This window comes from Hyperolius riggenbachi, chromosome 11 (assembly GCF_040937935.1).
Source record: "Hyperolius riggenbachi isolate aHypRig1 chromosome 11, aHypRig1.pri, whole genome shotgun sequence".
In the NCBI taxonomy this organism is placed as follows: Eukaryota; Metazoa; Chordata; class Amphibia; order Anura; family Hyperoliidae; genus Hyperolius; species Hyperolius riggenbachi.
This window is the reverse complement of record NC_090656.1, coordinates 91,273,943-91,293,075: the sequence shown is the minus strand read 5'-3', so window position 1 is coordinate 91,293,075 and position 19,133 is coordinate 91,273,943. Positions and strand designations below refer to the sequence as shown.

At 47.2% G+C, this 19,133-nt stretch overlaps 1 protein-coding gene across 3 annotated transcripts in view; it reads left to right on the top strand.

The window, feature by feature from the left end:
• Window positions 1-19,133, top strand: part of RCN1 (reticulocalbin 1) — a 63,556-nt gene that overhangs the window by 7,318 nt on the left and 37,105 nt on the right. For all 3 annotated transcript variants that reach the window (XM_068259461.1, XM_068259460.1, XM_068259462.1), the window contains exons 2-4: window positions 11,391-11,636; window positions 13,138-13,331; window positions 17,952-18,127. In XM_068259461.1, the coding sequence (XP_068115562.1) occupies window positions 11,416-11,636; window positions 13,138-13,331; window positions 17,952-18,127 (591 nt within the window). In that variant the 5' untranslated portion in view covers window positions 11,391-11,415. The remainder of the gene's footprint in view (window positions 1-11,390; window positions 11,637-13,137; window positions 13,332-17,951; window positions 18,128-19,133) is intronic.

The window sequence follows — 19,133 nt, the reverse complement described above, 5'->3', positions numbered from 1 at the left end:
GGGTCACGGCTTTCTTCTGTTCTAGCAGGCGGGAGAACATGAGCAGGGTCGAGTTCCAGCGAGTCGGGCTATCGCAAATGAGGCGTCTCACCGGCATGTTGTTTTTGCGCTGAATTTCCGCAAAGCGTGCCATGGCTGTGTAAGACCGCCTCAAATGCCCACAGACCTTCCTGGCCTGCTTCAGGACATTCGCTAAGCCAGGGTACTTTGCCACAAATCTTTGAACCACTAGATTCATGACATGTGCCATGCAGGGTATGTGTGTCAGCTTCCCCATATGCAAAGCGGCAAGCAGATTGCTGCCGTTGTCGCACACCACGTTGCCTATCTCCAGGTGGTGCGGGGTCAGCCACTCATCCACCTGTTTCTTAAGAGCAGCCAGGAGAGCTGCTCCAGTGTGACTCTCCGCTTTGAGACAAGACATGTCTAAGATGGCGTGACAGCGTCGTACCTGGCATGCAGCATAGGCCCTGCGGAGCTGGGGCTGTGTAGCTGGAGAGGAGAACTGCCACTCAGCCAAGGAGGAGGAGGACAGCGAAGAGCATGTAGCAGGAGGAGAGGAGGTGGCAGGAGGCCTGCCTGCAAGCCGTGGAGGTGTCACAATTTGGTCCGCTGCGCCCTGCTTGCCATCGTTCACCACCAGGTTCACCCAATGGGCTGTGTAGGTAATGTAGCGGCCCTGCCCGTGCTTGGCAGACCAGGCATCCGTGGTCAGGTGTACCCTTGACCCAACGCTCTTCGCAAGAGATGACACCACTTGCCTCTCAACTTCACGGTGCAGTTGGGGTATGGCCTTTCTCGAAAAATAAGTGCGGCCTGGCATCTTCCACTGCGGTGTTCCGATGGCCACAAATTTACGGAAGGCCTCAGAGTCCACCAGCCGGTATGGTAACAGCTGCCGAGCTAACAGTTCCGCCACGCCAGCTGTCAGACGCCGGGCAAGGGGGTGACTGGCCGAAATTGGCTTCTTCCGCTCAAACATTTCCTTCACGGACACCTGACTGCTGCTGTGGGCAGAGGAGCAGGAAGCGCTCAAGGGCAGAGGCGGAGTGGAGGAGGGTGCCTGTGAAGGTGGAAGGGAGAAAGCGGCAGAAGCAGATAATGCACCTGATGGAGGAGGAAGAGGAGAAGGAGAGTGGCTTTGCTTTTGTGTGCTGCTGCTGCTTTTGCTCAGGTGGCCATCCCATTGCTGTTTGTGCCTTTTCTCCAGGTGCCTTCGTAAGGCACTTGTCCCTACGTGAGTGTTGGCCTTTCCACGGCTCAATTTTTGTTGGCAGAGCGAACAGATGGCTTTGGTCCGATCTGAGGCACACACATTAAAAAATTTCCACACCGCTGAGCCACCCTGGGATGTGGGCACTATGGGGACCTCAGCAGCTAATGCTGAAGGGCAAGTTGGCTGGCTGTACATAGGTGGCGATACATGGTGCCGGACTCTGCCACCAGCTGTTTCTGACGAAGAGCTGCCCCAGCTTCTTTCAGCAACTTCTCTCCTCCTACTACTCTCTGACTCCCCCTCTGAACTGTCCCCCTCTTCATCTCCTCTATTGGGAACATACAGAGGATCCCTATTACCGTCATCATCGTAGTCATCCTGCCCAGCTTCGCTTGCCTCAGACAAATCCAAACTTGCACCATCAGTAGGTCCTTCATCCTCCTGACACGTTACATCCATAGTGTTGCCGCGTAACTCAGACATATGAGCTGGTGAAAATTCATCTGGCTGTAACAACAATGGCTGTGCATCAGTGATTTCACCACTAAATAATTCTTGCGAAGTGTCAAATGCAGCGGAAGTGGTGCTAGTAGTAGCGCTGGTGGCTGAGCAAGATGAGGTGTTCTGTGTCGCTAAATACTCAACCACGTCCTGACAATCTTGGGAGGTGATGGGACGTGCCTTCTTCCGAGCACTGTACTGTGGGCCAGGTCCACACGAAATTACATTTACACGACCTCGCGCAGACCTGCCGGGTGGCCTTCCTCTGGCTCTGGCACTACCTCTTCCTCTACCTGTTTTGTCCATATCGGGTATGCACGGAGTGGTATATCACACTGCGTGCACTCACGTAGGTAGGTGGGTTCACTTAACTGCACAGGTATGCGCACTGATGCGGTGGGTTCACTGAACAGAACAGGTATACAGTGGCGGGTTCACAGAACAGGTATGCAGTGGCGGGTTCACTAAACAGGTATACAGTGGCGGGTCCACTGAACAGAACAGGTATGCAGTGGCGGGTTCACTAAACAGAACAGGTATACAGTGGCGGGTTCACTAAACAGAACAGGTATACAGTGGCGGGTTCACAGAACAGGTATGCAGTGGCAGGTTCACTGAACACAACAGGTATGCAGTGGCGGGTTCACTGAACAGGTATACAGTGGCGGGTCCACTGAACAGAACAGGTATGCAGTGGCGGGTTCACTAAACAGAACAGGTATACAGTGGCAGGTTCACTAAACAGAACAGGTATACAGTGGCGGGTTCACAGAACCGGTATGCAGTGGCAGGTTCACTGAACACAACAGGTATGCAGTGGCGGGTTCACTGAACAGGTATACAGTGGCGGGTCCACTGAACAGAACAGGTATGCAGTGGCGGGTTCACTAAACAGAACAGGTATGCAGTGGCGGGTTCACTAAACAGAACAGGTATGCAGTGGCGGGTTCACTAAACAGAACAGGTATACAGTGGCGGGTTCACAGAACAGGTATGCAGTGGCAGGTTCACTGAACACAACAGGTATGCAGTGGCGGGTTCACTGAACAGGTATACAGTGGCGGGTCCACTGAACAGAACAGGTATGCAGTGGCGGGTTCACTAAACAGAACAGGTATACAGTGGCGGGTTCACTAAACAGAACAGGTATACAGTGGCAGGTTCACAGAACAGGTATGCAGTGGCAGGTTCACTGAACACAACAGGTATGCAGTGGCAGGTTCACTGAACAGGTATACAGTGGCGGGTCTACTGAACAGAACAGGTATGCAGTGGCGGGTTCACTGAACAGGTATACAGTGGTGGGTTCACAGAACAGGTATACAGTGGTGGGTTCACAGAACAGGTATACAGTGGCGGGTTCACAGAACAGGTATGCAGTGGCAGGTTCACTGAACACAACAGGTATGCAGTGGCGGGTTCACTGAACAGGTATACAGTGGCGGGTCCACTGAACAGAACAGGTATGCAGTGGCGGGTTCACTAAACAGAACAGGTATACAGTGGCGGGTTCACTAAACAGAACAGGTATACAGTGGCAGGTTCACAGAACAGGTATGCAGTGGCAGGTTCACTGAACACAACAGGTATGCAGTGGCAGGTTCACTGAACAGGTATACAGTGGCGGGTCTACTGAACAGAACAGGTATGCAGTGGCGGGTTCACTGAACAGGTATACAGTGGTGGGTTCACAGAACAGGTATACAGTGGTGGGTTCACAGAACAGGTATACAGTGGTGGGTTCACAGAACAGGTATGCAGTGGTGGGTTCACAGCACAGGTATGCAGTGGTGGGTTCAATGAACAGGTATACAGTGGCGGGTCCACTGAACAGAACAGGTATGCAGTGGCAGGTTCACAGCACAGGTATGCAGTGGTGGGTTCACAGCACAGGTATGCAGTGGTGGGTTCACAGCACAGGTATGCAGTGGTGGGTTCACAGCACAAGTATGCAGTGGTGGGTTCACAGCACAGGTATGCAGTGGTGGGTTCACAGCACAGGTATGCAGTGGTGGGTTCACAGCACAGGTATGCAGCCAGACAGGAACAAGTTAAGCCTAACTAATCTTTCCCTGAGAGACAGTCTGCAGCAGCTCGCCCTACTCTCACTAACGCAGGCAGCACACGAGTGACCGTAATGGCCGACGCTGCCTGCCTTATATAAGGGGGGGTGGGGCTCCAGGGGCTAGTGTAGCCTAATTGGCTACACTGGGCCTGCTGACTGTGATGTAGAGGGTCAAAGTTGACCCTCCATGTGCATTATGGGGCGAACCGAACTTCCGCAAAGGTTCGCCTGCGGGACGCGAACGCGAACCACGGAAGTTTGCATGGAACCGTTCGCAGGCGAACCGTTCGGCCCAAATCTATAAGCAAGCTCATTTTTCTCTTGGATATATCATAATGGTACATGCTAGGCTGGCTTCAGCATGTAGTGTTGGTGGTGGTATAGTGGTGAAGAGAGCTACCTACCACGCACACAGACCTGGGTTCAATTCCCAGCCAAGATATACAAAAGTTTGCTTTCCTAAAACAGAAAGAATTTGCGATAATTCAGGTTGGAGTGAGCTCGAGATGTCTCCCAGGCACCACTGCTGAATATATGCAAATTAACCATTGTACCCTTAGAAGCTAAACACACCTCCAGAACCGCTGGAATGCAATGATGTGTCAGCTTGTTAATATGTACAGAGCCAAAATAATCCAACATGCATACAGACTGTTTCGGATTGTTTGATCCTCATCAGTGCATGGCATGGATTAATTTGGCTCTATGGAGTAGGGCTTGTAAATCCGAGAGGCACAGACTAACCAGCAAGCTCATGGTGACCCAGAACTCATTGGGGTGTGTAAGGGACTACAATGGTCCTAAAAGCCCCCTTACTAAGATGTTAAGAAAAACAAAAGTTTGCTTTCCTAAAACAGAAAGAATTTGCGATAATTCAGGTTGGAGTGAGCTCGAGATGTCTCCCAGGTTAATTTGCATATATTCAGCAGTGGTGCCTGGGAGACATCTCGAGCTCACTCCAACCTGAATTATCGCAAATTCTTTCTGTTTTAGGAAAGCAAACTTTTTTGTTTTTCTTAACATCTTAGTAAGGGGGCTTTTAGGACCATTGTAGTCCCTTACACACCCCAATGAGTTCTGTTCCAGCCAAGATATGTAAGCTGGCTTTTGAAATACTACAATTCCTTGGAAGACGAGATCCTCCTACCTCCGGGAGGAAGGAAAGGACTAAGGGAACAGTTAATAGGGTGTATGGGCTACCACATAGGATAAACAAGGTTAGTTTTGTGATTATTTTAATTTTTCTGACGGAATCTGGAATTCCGAGGATTTTAGTAAGATTCCGGCAGAATTTTCATAGCGACGGAATTTAACGCTAACGGAATCCGCGAATTCCGGCGGAACGGAATTTGCTCTTTCCCATCATCCCTAGTCAGCTGTGTTGGAAAATCCTCTTTTGATTGCTACTGATCTTAGGATGCACACCAAACTACTGATGTCTCCCACCGGGGGATCAGAACCTGACAGCGACATCGCTGGGCTCAGCTGTACAGATGAGTGTCAGCTATGTAGCTGATGACTCCCTGTATTGCTATGTGTGGGTGGCGGCAAATCGCTTGCATGTCGGGGATGCGGAGCTATGGTCCCATCCTGGAGACCATCGATTCCTATTAAAAAGCAATCAGGGAGCAGTAAGTGGCAGTGATTTGTGCTCTGGGACAGCGCCCCCCGCTTGGTTGTTTGCTCCTCAAAGTCTACTTCTTTGGATCGGCAGAGTGGTGCTCCTATGTAAATATGTGCATGGAGGACAGAGACGGGACATAGAAAGGGGGACAGGTGGGAATTGATCATTGCAGGGTACAATAATACTACTCTGGTACAGGGATTTGTATATGTAAGGGGTATGAGATTTTCCATCTATGTTCTTGCGCAGATTTGTACACGCCACTGTCGCATAGCGTGTGATGTCACAGGTGATGCGTTGCCGCCAGTGTGCATGCAGCTGATAGAAGAGCCTCCCAGAGGCGGACAGACACCAGGAAAGGTAACAGCCGCGGGACAGGCTCAAACGATTCCCTGGAGATTTCATGCTGAAATTGGATTGCAGTATATGGGATGCTTTGACAAAGATGCAAGTCTCTCTCTCTCTAATCAGATTCAATTAGGGATACATTTGTCTGTTTGTCGAATCTGCCCAAAATCTCCTGATGTATGGCTACCTTAAGGGGACACCAGAGGCTGTGGAGCAGGGCGAGAGAGGGATGTTCTGCTGTGGACTTTGAATTTATTACACTACAGGGGCACACTGGAGGTTGAAGGCCACCGGTGGTAAGGGGGTGAACCGCACTACCGATGGATGAGATGGAGACGAGGCAGCCGCAGTGATGTTGGGGAGTAAAGGTTCCCTTGGCTTATAAAAGAGTCAACCGGTTTTACCTGTCCTTAATTTGCTTAAGGCTAGAAACCCACTAGGAGAGCTTTTCTGAGCGCTTTGTGATTTGAAAAGCTCTAGCTAATGTAATGCAATGGGTGTGATCCCACTTGAGTGATGTGATTTTATAAAAATCCCCCATAGCATTGCATTACCAAGAGCTTTTTCAAATCACTCACGCTTTCAAAGCGCTCCCAGTGGGTTTCTGGCCTAAGAGAATGTTTTTAAATGGCAAGAAAACTACAAACGGTATAAACAGAGCTTCCATTTTCACAATGGAGGCTTTGTTTATACTGGAGTTTATACCGTTTGTAGTTTTCTTGCCATTTAAACATTCTCTGTGTAAACTTGGCCTTGAGACCAAAAATTGGAACAGGGTATATGGCATTATTTATATAAGATCAATTATTTATCTCCTCAGGATGTCTCACATGAGTTAGCTCACTGGGGCCTCTTATTATCAACAGATTACATGTTATTTGTGGTTTAATTTCTGTTGATGCTCTCTCTGCACTGAGGCATTACTGTTTAGTGCAGACTGGGAGGCAACCCTCCTGCAGCATTGACTAGCTTTCTGAGAGAATGTGGACCTGCAGAGATCTTTCTATGGCTAGTAAATATATGCAGACGTGTTTTATTTCAGTAAGCGTCGTTCAGCAATAATAACTGGCAAAACACAATGGAGAGTTGGTGTGTAACTGAGAATGCAGTCACTGTGGCAGAGGAAGCACATTTGCTGACATCTTATCAAGGCTGAACGTGAACTGCTTGGAACTTCCTGTTTCCCTTTTTCTGGAGGCCATGTACTCTGAAAATGTTCCCATAAAAATCAATTGGTAGCCAGGCACTATCACCAGCCTCAGGTGGATTCTGCAAAGAACTGCACTAGCTGACCACTATATTGGGAACAATGTATGATTACTGGCTAAGTGGGCAGCCACTCAGAATCCTTGCTTCATTCAGCATGACCCCTGACTAGCAGTACAGGGCTCTAGTTTTCTTTGCAGACATCTAAAAAATTCAGGCCACTGAGGTGTGCTTTATTGTAAGAAGGGCATAGTCCAACTTCCGAAGTCATTAATGGTAACGGGCAAAACTATCATATTAGATGACTATTGGCAAGTTAAAGAATCATAAGCACTGACATCTGGCAGTGAGATAGACAGGCCTTGCATTGTGGGGTCCATTCAGTTTCTCACACAACTGATGCACTGAGATTTTTAGAGACAACCTAAAAGAACACATTTTTATTTCCTTTTAACCCCCTTGGCGGTCTGATTCTTTCCGGATTTTAGGGTCTAAAAGCGGTGCAATTTTTTTGCACCCTTTCAGACACTAAAACCTGGAAAAAATCATGCTGTCAGGGAGATCTGCAGCAGCCCAGCAATCACTCACCTCCCTGGCTCCAGCGCTGCAGTTAAGCCTCCATCCTCTGGGTGGCGCTGTAACTCTAAAGTGAAATTGCCGGCTGTCGGCAGGAAGCCAAGCCCCGGAGGAGAGGAAGAAGAATGCCAGCCGACGTCGGGATCCCGGGAGGTATGTAGAAACGCTCCCGCTGCATTCAGCCTCCGGCGGCTACCCCGAGCAGAGGTCGGGATCACCGCACTTAGCTGCGGTTTTCCGCCCCGACCCTAGCTCGGGATAACCGCCAAGGAGGTTAAAGAGACTCTGAAGTCTCATAAAATTCAGGTTTTTATTTTAAAAATCTCTTTATCATCATTGCCCTAACTAAAACGCTGCATCCCCATGACTAAACACTAACTAAATCACCCCAAACTCCCCCGCAAAAATCCATGACTTTCTTGGTCGTGGATTTTGCTGCTGGAGGAGGCAGAGCTTTCAGCTGCTGCTCTGCCTTCATGTGCGTCAATCCGCGTGTGTATCTCTGCCTCTCCCCCGACGGGGGCAGCGATCCACGCTGATTGACGCGTGTAGAGGCAGAGCTACAACCCAAAACTCGGCCTCTTTACGGAAGCGGTCCCCGCAATGTGCCCCGGGGAGTTTGGGGGATTTAGTTAGTGTGTAGCTGTGGGGATGCGTTGTTTTAGTTAGGGCAATGATGATAAAGAGAGTCTTCAGAGTCTCTTTAAACAGTGCGGAAGTGGGATCACTTGCATAGCATTACATTACATTAGCAAAAGCCTTTTTAATCACACAGTGCTCAGAAAAGCACTGCTAGTGGGTTCCAGGCCTAAATCAGGCACAGTGTACCCTCTCAGGTTTAGGGCTCGTTTCCACTATCGCGAATCCGCATGCGTCCAACGCATGCGGATTCGCACATGTAATGCAAGTGGATGGGCCTGTTTCCACTGTAGCGTTGTTGAGGTGCGTTTTGTTTCAGCGGTTCAAAAACGCACAAAAGAGCCGCAGAATTCGCCTACGAGTGGAATGCATGCGAATCGCATGTAATGTATTTAATAGGGAAATCGCATGCGTTTTCCCCATGCGTTTTTTGCTGCGAAGTCGCATAGGTACCAATGTAAATTCACACAGGCAGTGACATGGTTAAAATCGCATATACCCTCACCTATGCAAAATCGCATGCGAATTCGCGGCAAAAAACGCATGGGGAATCGCATCCGCATGCGATTTCATCAGCGGTGGAATCGAGGCGATCCCGCACCGCAATAGTAATACTTTAAGTTTGACTGCATTTGCTGCATGCTTGTTTCAGGTGTGTGATTCAGATACTACTGAAAGATCAGCCGAATGCCAGGCAACTAGTTTTGTTTAAAGAGGAGCTGTCAGCCATGCTATCCCAGGAAAAAAAACCCAAATATATAAGTAGATAAATACTAGTTCTACTTACATAACATATGTATTGCACTGTCCACGTTATGATTCAGTGAATTTGAAAGGAAAAGTAGAGAATCCTATTCTAGACAGTTTCCATATTTACTGTGGCTATTTTGAAGCCAGTCGTGATGTAATATCCGCCCTTTGGGCCCGTTTCCACTAGAGCACTTGTCATGATTTCTGAGCGTTTTTCTGTGCAGAAAAAATTTACACGGCAGAGCCATAAGAATTTGCATACTGCTATGCGTTTCGCATACAATGTATTTAATAGGAAATTTGCATGCGGTTTTGGTATGCAAATTTTCATCCGAATTCGCATACGATTTTGCATAGAAGCAATGGAAAAGCACACGGGCACTGCCATGGTTGAATTCGCATACATAGTCATCCATGCGAATTCGCATGAAAATTCGCATACGACCGCATTCATTTTTTCCGCGGCGATTCCCACTGCACAAGTGGAAACGGGCCCTCAGTCTCCTCTGCCTGATTTGCCCGCCCTTCACTATAGAAAGTGCATTGTTTCAGCCTGAGAAATTTTGGCCAATCAGAGAGGAACAGAGGTGTGGGAGGGGAAAACAGGAGGGAAAGAGGCTTCAGCCAATCAGGCTGCATTAGTTAAGTCTGAGGGGAAGTAGAGAAGCAAAAAAAAGACCCAGCATGCCCTGCAACTTTTCTTTTGTGTACCAAATGTTCTGTGTAGCAAATAAGAGTTGGGTAAACTGGGGATTGATAATTTATCAACAAGAAAAATAATGGTGGCCACTAATGATCCAATTTCTAGCGAAAAATCGTTCGAAGAAGAAAAATTGTTCACTACACCATCAACGAACCAATCTTTGCTTCCTATCTATCACAACCAATCAAGAAAATCCAAATTTTAGTTTGACAAAAATCCAGTCGGATGATTTTTTTTATAATCTTTAATAATAGATTGTGCCCATCAACTGAGATTATTTTCAACCAATCCGATCAGAATTTCTGATCGCTCAAACGATTGTTCGCTAGAAATTGGACCGTTAGGGCCTTTTTCCACTACACGCAGATTGGATGCAGAAAAACTGACTCCAATGAATGTCTATGGGCCTGTTTCCACTAAACGCGATTTTTCTGATGCAGACTTTCCCATAGGTATTCAGTGGAGTCTATAAGGGCCTGTTTCCACTACACGCAGATTGGATGCAGAATGGATGCAGAAAGACTCCAATGAATGCCTATGGGAAAATCTGCATCAGAATAATCGCGTTTAGTGGAAACAGGCCCATAGGCATTCATTGGAGTCAGTTTTTCTGCATCCATTCTGCATCCAATCTGCGTGTAGTGGAAACAGGCCCTTAGTGGCCACCTTGATATTAACTTTTGGATTGTCTGATTGGCATCCTTATTACTTGTTTACCAGATAAAAATAAAGAATTGATTGAGATGCCCGACAGTTACTCTTTAAAGGAAATAAATTTGGCAGCCTCAGTATCCCTCTCACTTCAGATGTCAGACACACTTAGCACATAATGGTTTAATTGTTGCTGTGTTTCCATAGCCAGTTTCAATTTTTTGTTTTGTTTTTTTATTCCTCTCGGCATATGATTTATTTTTGTATTGTTGGAAAACACTCAGAAATTACTGTAGACAGCAAGTAGGCGCTTACATATGCACAATTCTTTTCGACTGCAGGAATCGAGACTTGATTCTTTGAGTTACAGTTATGGGGCTGAGTCTTGTAGACGTGTCACTAGGCTGGAGGCTAGAGACGCGTTCTGTTGCCATGAAGATCGGTAAAGAGACAGTGGCGCAGCGTATGATGGAGGACAATGGACACCGCCTGCGCACAGCTGAGATGGGGTGTGTGTGTGTGTGTGTGTGTATATATGTATATTAAATCTATGTGTATATAAAGTAAATTCTTGTATGCTTTAAGGATGTGTTGCTATTTCTATATTTATAATTTGCTATGATGGCGGTATCTGTGGGTTGTATATTTTATTGTTGAAATGCCAATATTTTATATGTATGTACTTTTTATCTGAAAAATATGGTTTTCGCTGACTGCATGCTTACCTGTGGTGGAGGGTTGGTCCTGTTGGACTTCCGTATCTCCACCCCCTGGGAGGATGTCCAATGTGGGTGGACCCTCCACCCCATGGGGGAAGTGTATATATTTCAAATGATTGCCGTTACTCGATTGCTGCGATTAAGGACCACATCGGTCCGAAACATGTTGGCTATCTGTACTTGCTTTTCAATGTATTGGATATGTTCAGAATAAAAGTCACTCAGCTTTGGACATTGTGTGAACTATTCCTTTTTCCACTGCTGTTTTGGGACTGAGCGTCCAGGATCGAGCACTGTCCAGGCTTTAGGGGAGTGAGCAATATATTTTACTGCTTCACTTTATAGACATAAATGTGGCAATGCTTTTACACTAACCTGATCTCTTCTTACAGTTCCTGTGCTGCTATTAGAAGTGTGATGGAGCCTCATAATTTATTGTACCTGCTGCTGCTATGTGCTGGAGATCTGCTTGCTAAACCAACCTTCCGCAAAGAAAGAATACGCCTGGACCCCGAGCTCAACGCTCAGGTCCATGATGAGAACCAGAGCTTCCAACAGGACCATGAGGCCTTTCTGGGCAAGGATGAAGCCAAAACCTTTGACCAGCTTACTCCAGAGGAAAGCAAAGATAGACTAGGGTAAGATTTGCAGTAATTTAATGGTTCCTTTCTTTCTTAGTTTATGGCACAGGACACTGAAACTTTAATGTGTGACACATAAAATCTACAGTATTACAATTTCACATTGATAAACAGTAATCATGTAAATAGCTGAACACTGGACTTAATCACGGTCACATGTAAATGTGTCATAGCACATGGGTTGGCATCATTGTAATTCAAACTGGATTCTCATCATACCAATGCACTGTCACTTCTGAGGAGGAAAAAGTGATACAGTATATGTAACTCTGTAAAGAGAATCCTCTAGTTCCTCAAGAGACCACCAATGTCATCCTGTAGACCACTGCTTCTTGCTGGTACCCTGTGAAAGCTTGTGGCCACTCTCCTGTATGTAAACGAGCATCACTGCACAGTAAAGCCTGCACACTAGCACGTAGCCCCCGCTTGGGAGGGAAGAAGATGAAACCTGTTTAACTACTGCACAGGCGTAAGCCGCTTGCACAGTGAGTTCCTACTCTGTCGACAAGCTTTGGTGGGTCCCAGCCCAGGAACGGCAAGGTGGAGGGGCACAGGACAGGGCAAGACTCTGGACTATTCCAGGGGCTTCCCTCTACTGATGTAAGCAAAGTGGAACTGGTGTGTAGGGATGGGAGAGCTTTGGGGGGGGGGGGGGGGGTCCTGTAATGTCTATTTAAAGCAGAATATAGCCGTGCATTTCAACTTTGCTCTAAAACATTATTTACAGTATATTATATGCAACCAGCATTTTTTTTTTTTTTACTAGACCAGCATTGGAAGGGTTACACAGGGCTTTAAAGTTCCTTTAGATTTCTGCAGACGCATCCGAAGCTGAAATAGATACATTTTGTTTACATAATGTATCTAAGTGTTGAATGTGACTCATCTCTCTCACTGAGAAGGAGCTTGGACGACAGCCAAAGAGTGTGTAACTGTTTATCAATAGATACATGTAACTAAATAGAATGTATCTATCTGAACTTCTGCATATCTCTCCAGGACCTTTAAACCTCTGTGTTTAACCCTTCCAATGCTGGTTTAGTAAAAAAAAATGCTTTTTGCATATAATATGCTGTAAATAATATTTTAGAGCAAAGTTGAAATGCAGGGTTATATTCCGCTTTAAGAGCGCCAGTGGAGCATTAAACATTACTCGATCCCAACGAGATACAGGTCCTCTCCACTTCCTATTCAGTTTGCAAGTGCCATGTAGCCAGCCAATCACCATGTGGCTTGTCATGTGACAAGGATGGAAACCGCATGGTGATTGGCTGGCTGTTTGACACTTACAAACTGAATAGAATATATCCATGTATAAATGGATTTATAGTCTGGACATGCAGATGCAAATAGTGACCAATAACTGGTTCATATTTCAGGACTGAGTACTCTTACCCATAAGCTATGTGTTCCCCTTTTGCTTTGTAATGCCTGATGGCTAGTGGTTCTAGTAGGGTACACTGACCGTATGCTAAAAGGAACAAAATTTTGTTTACAGGAAGATAGCCAACAGAATAGATGCAGACAGCAATGGGTTTATAACCACGGAAGAGCTGACAGCGTGGATCAAGCGTGTTCAGAAAAGATATATCTATGAAAATGTAGCAAGAGTTTGGAAGGACTATGATGTCGATAATGATAACCACATTTCATGGGAGGAGTATAAGCAAGCTACTTATGGATACTACTTAGGTAAGTTAGAAAATGGTATGAAACTGATGGGTAATCATTGGAAACTTCCTCTCTGAATCTCAGTAGAATGAGTCCTAAAAAACGCAGCAGATTCCTTAATACACATGCTAGATGGTTTTCGTCCAGTTCTGCTAAAGAGGAACTGTTTAGAAAATCACATATTGAATAACATTGCTTATTTTTTCTTTTTTTTTTTTTTTACAATATTTATTGATAATGTAGTCAGTGTTTGCCCATTGTAACCGCTTTCCTCATCCTGGTTTATGTTCTGAAATGTATCACTGGTGGTGACATTTTTAGTTCTGCCAGGTGATCTGTGTGGAATGTTTGGTACTGAGAATTGTACGCACAGAGGGAGATATTGCTTGCTTGGCAGTTGGAAAAAAGCTGTTATTTCCCACAATGCAACCATGTTCATTGACAGCAAACTGTCAGGACCATGGTCATGACACAACACTGTGAGAGGGGTTTCACCACAATATCAGCCATACAGACCTCCTTGATGATCTACAAGAGAAAAGGTAAAGATTTCTTGTGGGAAGGGGGATATCGGCTACTGATTGGGCTGAAGTTCAATCCTGGGTTAAAGTTCCTTTTTAACCACTTAAGGACTGCAGTCATAAAACCCCTTAAGGTCCAGACACTTTTTTTTCATTCAGTAGCGTGGATCGAGGGGGGAGGCCCTAGAGCTGCGCAGCCGCACTAACGTGTATGCGGACTGCGCAGCCGCGGCCATCTCCGGCGGCCATCTTATGAGAGGAAGGGGAGCCTGACCCCGTCTGTGGGGTCGGGAGCGGCACGGGGGGCGATCAGACTGCGGGGACCCGGCGGAACTGCACGGAGGACGCGGACGGCGTCCTCCGTGCATTTAAAAGTGTTTAAGGTACTTGTCTTTTTTTTGATATTTGGGCTCGTAAGTCCTTTAACGGTTTATTGCTCGGTCATACAACCTACCATCTAAATTACTTTTACCTACTTTTCTTGTCCCTAATACAGCTTTCAATAATAGTATAAGTATAAGCATCAGCAAAATTTGATGACAGGTGGCCTTTGAGGGGCCGAATTTTGTGGAACCAGTCATAAGCAGGGTGGCCTCTTGACATGGCAGCAGAGAACATGGGCATGTGATGTATTGGATGCGTAGACCAATAAGACCGCAATACATTCTTTTTGACTAGACCCATGTTAAGGAGAAGGCCCCAAAAAATGTTACGTTCGTAATCTTGGAGTGGCTTCCACCGTAAAGGCTGGGCATAGTAGCTTCTTGGATTGTCGTTGCGTATTGTGTGGCATAACGGTTGGTCTCGCTACAATTAAGTCATACCAGCAGTGATCAGAAAAAAAAATTCTGTCACTACGGTGGGGCGGGTGAGGGTTTGGCCGGGTGATCAGAAGCCCGCAGGGGGTAGATTAGGGCCTGATCTAATGGATAGGAGTGCTAGGGGGTGACAGGAGGTGATTGATGGGTGTCTCAGTGGGTGATTAGAGGGGAGAATAGATGCAGTCAATGCACTGGGGAGGTGATCAGAAGGGGGTCTGAGGGGGATCTGAGGGTTTGGCTGAGTGATCAGGAGCCCACACAGGGCAAATTAGGGCCTGATTTGATGGGTTGGTGTGCTAGGGGGTGACAGGTGATTGATGGGTGTCTCAGGGTGTGAATAGAGGGGGGAATAGATGCAAGCAATGCACTGGGGAGGTGATCGGGGGTATCTAAGGGTGTGGGCCGGTCATTGGGTGCCCGCAAGGGGCAGATGAGGGTCTGATCTGATGGGTATGATGGGTAGCAGTGACAGGGGGTGATTGATGGGTGATTAGAGGGGAGAACAGATGTAAATAATGCACTGGGGAGGTGATCAGAGGGGTCTGGGGGCTATCTCAGGGTGTGGCGGGTGATTGGGTGCCCGCAAGGGGCAGATTAGGGTCTGATCTGATGGGTAGCAGTGACAGGGGGTGATTGATGGGTGATTAGTGGGTGTTTAGAGGAGAGAACAGATGTAAACAATGCACTTGGGAGGTGATGTGACGGCGGGTCTGCGGGCGATCGGAGGGTGTGGGTGGGTGATCAGATGCCCGCAAGGGGCAGATTAGAGTCTTTTCTGATGGGTAGCAGTGATTGATTTGTGATTAACAGGTGATTATAGGGGAGGATAGATGTATACAATACAGAGGGGGGGGGGGGTCTGGGGAGGATCTGAGGGTGTGGGGGGGGGAGTGATCAGGAGCACCCAGGGGGCAGTTAAGGGGTTAATCTAAAAAATAGCGTTGACAGTGACAGGGGATGGTTGATGGGTGATTAGGGGGGTGATTGGGTGCAAACAGGGGTCTGAGGGGGTGGACGGGGGTCTGAGGGGTGCTGTGGGCGATCAGAGGGCAGGGGGGGGCAGATCAGTGTGTTTGGGTGCAGACTAGGGTGGCTTCAGCCTGCCCTGGTGGTCCCTCGATCACTGGGACCACCAGGGCAGGAGGCAGCCTGTATAATACGCTTTGTATACATCACAAAGCGTATTATACGCTTTAGATGCGGCGATCCAGGGGTTAACAACCCACCGGCGCTTCCGATCGGTCGGCGGGTGGGCAGAGCCTATTGCCGGCGGATGTGCGCGATCCCCGGCCAGGAAGAGTCCCAGGACCCCACGCCAATTGGCGTTACCTGGTCCTGGGGCTGCCACTTTGCCGCCGCCAATCTACAGTGGGCGGTCGGCAAGTGGTTAAGAGTCTAGCACATGTACTGTGGCCCTGATGGGTCAGTTAGAGATGAGGACTGCACCATCATGTTGTCCAAGTACAGGATGAGTCCATTGTTTTCCTACACACCTGCGGTGCAATGCAGCTATGTAGCCGCATCGCACTGCTCCTAGTGGAAACGGACCCTAACTTGACACTACATAATTAAATTCACCTGTTAAGTCTAAAGGTCTGTACACTATTACTGTGGGCTACAGTCCTTTGGGTAAAGGCGCATACACACATCAGACTATAGTCTTTGGAAAATGAAAGATCACAGACCAATCTTACCACCCTTCATGTAGTATGAGAGCCATACCTACACAGTCTATTCTATGGAGCTGAACTCCACATCAGATAAAAATCTTTGTAAGATGCTGCACACACAGATGCTGTAGACTCTACAGTGTAGAAACACAAAAGATCAGTATCTGCAAAAGATCTGTTCCTGCCAAAAATCCATTCCTGCAAATTGCAATGATAGTCTATGAGATCTGCAGATCATCATACACACATGATTTAACTGACATTCATCTGCAGATCAAGCAATCATCCGCAGATCTGAAAATCCATCCTGGTGGATCTGAACTGCAGATGAATGTCAGTTAAATCATGTGTGTATGATGATCTGCAGATCTCATAGACTATCATTGCAATTTTCAGGAATGGATTTTTGGCAGGAACAGATCTTTTGCAGCTACAGATCTTTTGAGTGTGTGCAGCATGTTTGTGTGCAGTGTCTTGCAAAGATTTTTTTCTGATGGGGAGTTTAGCTCCATAGAATAGACTGTGTAGGCATGGCTCTCATACTACATGAAGGGTGGTAAGATTGGTCTGTGATCTTTCATTTTCCAAAGACTATAGTCTGATGTGTGTATGCACCTTTACCCAAAGGACTGTAGCCCACAGTAATAGTGTACAGACCTTTAGACTTAACAGGTGAATTTAATTATGTAGTGTCACGTTAGGGCTCGTTTCCACTAGGAGCGGTGCGATGCGGCTACATAGCCGCATTGCACCGCAGGTGTGCTGAAACACATGCACAGCAATGGAAGGGTTTCCACTGCGTGCATGTTGTGCGGAGCTGTGCAGAACGATCCGAGAATCTGCAGCATGCGTCCCATCTCCTCTATTGACTTCTGCATCGGGAGATGCGGAAGTGAGGCGATGCGGCTACGTAGCCGTATTCGCATCACTTTGTAGTGGATACCGGCCCTAAACTTATATGAGAAATCACTGGGCCCACCTAGTTTAAAAGTGCCCACAGATATGAGACCTTTCTCAGCTGAAAAGGCTGATATTGGCACTTTCAGCTGTCAATCTTCTATTTGAGATAATCCCCTGAGCCCTTGATGTTGCTTTTTGAGACAAACCATGGGGATGGAGGTTTCCTATGTACAGATTTGCCCAGCACATAGCCAAGGTGGCACGCCTCCATATTGCCAGGCATTGGAGACTGCCCTCCCTTTACTTGGTTCGAAATACAGCCATTGTCACTGACCTGATGATTGCAGAATGGTGGGCGTTTAAGCCGGGAATACCTCTCCTTCCTCAAGGGGAGGGGTGATAGAGGGGGGGGGGGGGGCAGAGAGCGGCGCAGGGGGAAAGGACACAGAAGCATGTAATGCCACCCGCCGCACTGCCTCTGGTACACTTTAACGCTTCCACCTCTTTCTCCACTTGATTTATAGCTGTGTTATTACTGTCCAAAGAAATTCCCCATGCCTCAACCACTGTGCGTTTGTGCACGCTTGTTAATTGTTGTATCTTTATCGCTACTTTGTCTGTTAGTGAGCTTTTTTTGTCAATGAAACCCTTTTTGAAACTAAATGTACATTAACCTAACAAACATTAGAAATGTGTTTGCAGTTTAAATTTGTCCTAATTTTACTGCAGCAAACCCAGAGGAGTTCCAGGAAAGTGATCAGTACAGCTACAGGAGAATGATGCCAAGGGACGAGAGGAGGTTTAAAACCGCTGATCTGAATGGAGATCTGCTTGCCAATCGAGAGGAGTTCACGTCCTTCCTCCACCCAGAGGAGTTTGAACATATGAAGGATATTGTTATACTGGTGAGACTCTGAACTCATCATGATATTGCATGACGTTAGGATAGCAATATATTATGTTTTCAAACTGATAATGTCTAGGTTTTCCTGTCTTTGTACTGGGCATGCTCAGGATGTATAGACTAAGGGCCCTTTCACACTGGGGCGTTGCATAAATTTTACGCGTCTTGACGCTTGCCTGATGCAAATCAATGGGTTCATTCATATCATCTGCGTCGCGGTGCAGTCCGCCGGAAGTCCTAAATCTGACGCTAGTCCAAAACTATGTTACCACGCGGCTTCTACGGCGACTTCTGGCGATCTGCGACGTCCTGGAAATCATGTAAGTCTATGGCGACGCAGCGATTTTTAAACCCTTCCCAACACGCAAGCGTGTTTTCACAATACGCTTCCGTGCACTTCCGCATACCCCGAAGCAGGAAATGAAAGGAAGCGCATGTCACTTCCTGCTTGGCTGGTGGCCAGAGAGGGAACAGACACCGCATACTAACCTGATGTTCCCTGAAGGCCTGTCTCTGGTGGTGCAGCTGGCCCGATACACCGCATTGCTGCCGCCAGTTTGCATTGTGAAATCGGCCTGAAGATTTTGGAAAGTAAAGACAGTCCTGTATGTTTGAGAATGGTTTCATTTATCAACATTCTGAGATGGCCTCATTTATAAAAAAAAAAAAAAAGGGGGAATGGGGGGGGGGGCTTTCTAACCTTTTTTGTGCTGCTAAGCACATTCATTCACTATTACAAAATGCAGGTCCGTACACACGCCGGACTTTAGGCAACGACGGGTCCGTCGTTGCCTCCCGTTGGGTGGGCGTGCCAGCGACAGTCGGCGTGTGTACGCTCTGTCGTCAGACTGATACGGCTGTTTCTGCCTAAAAGTCCGGCGGCGTGTGTACGCTGCTTATCATTGTCAGTGTAAATTGGTAAAGGAGATTTCCAGGTGCTTATGAATACCCGATTGTTAGCTGGCTTCAGGCAATGCAGAGTCTAGCTAGAAAGCTCATTATGCAGA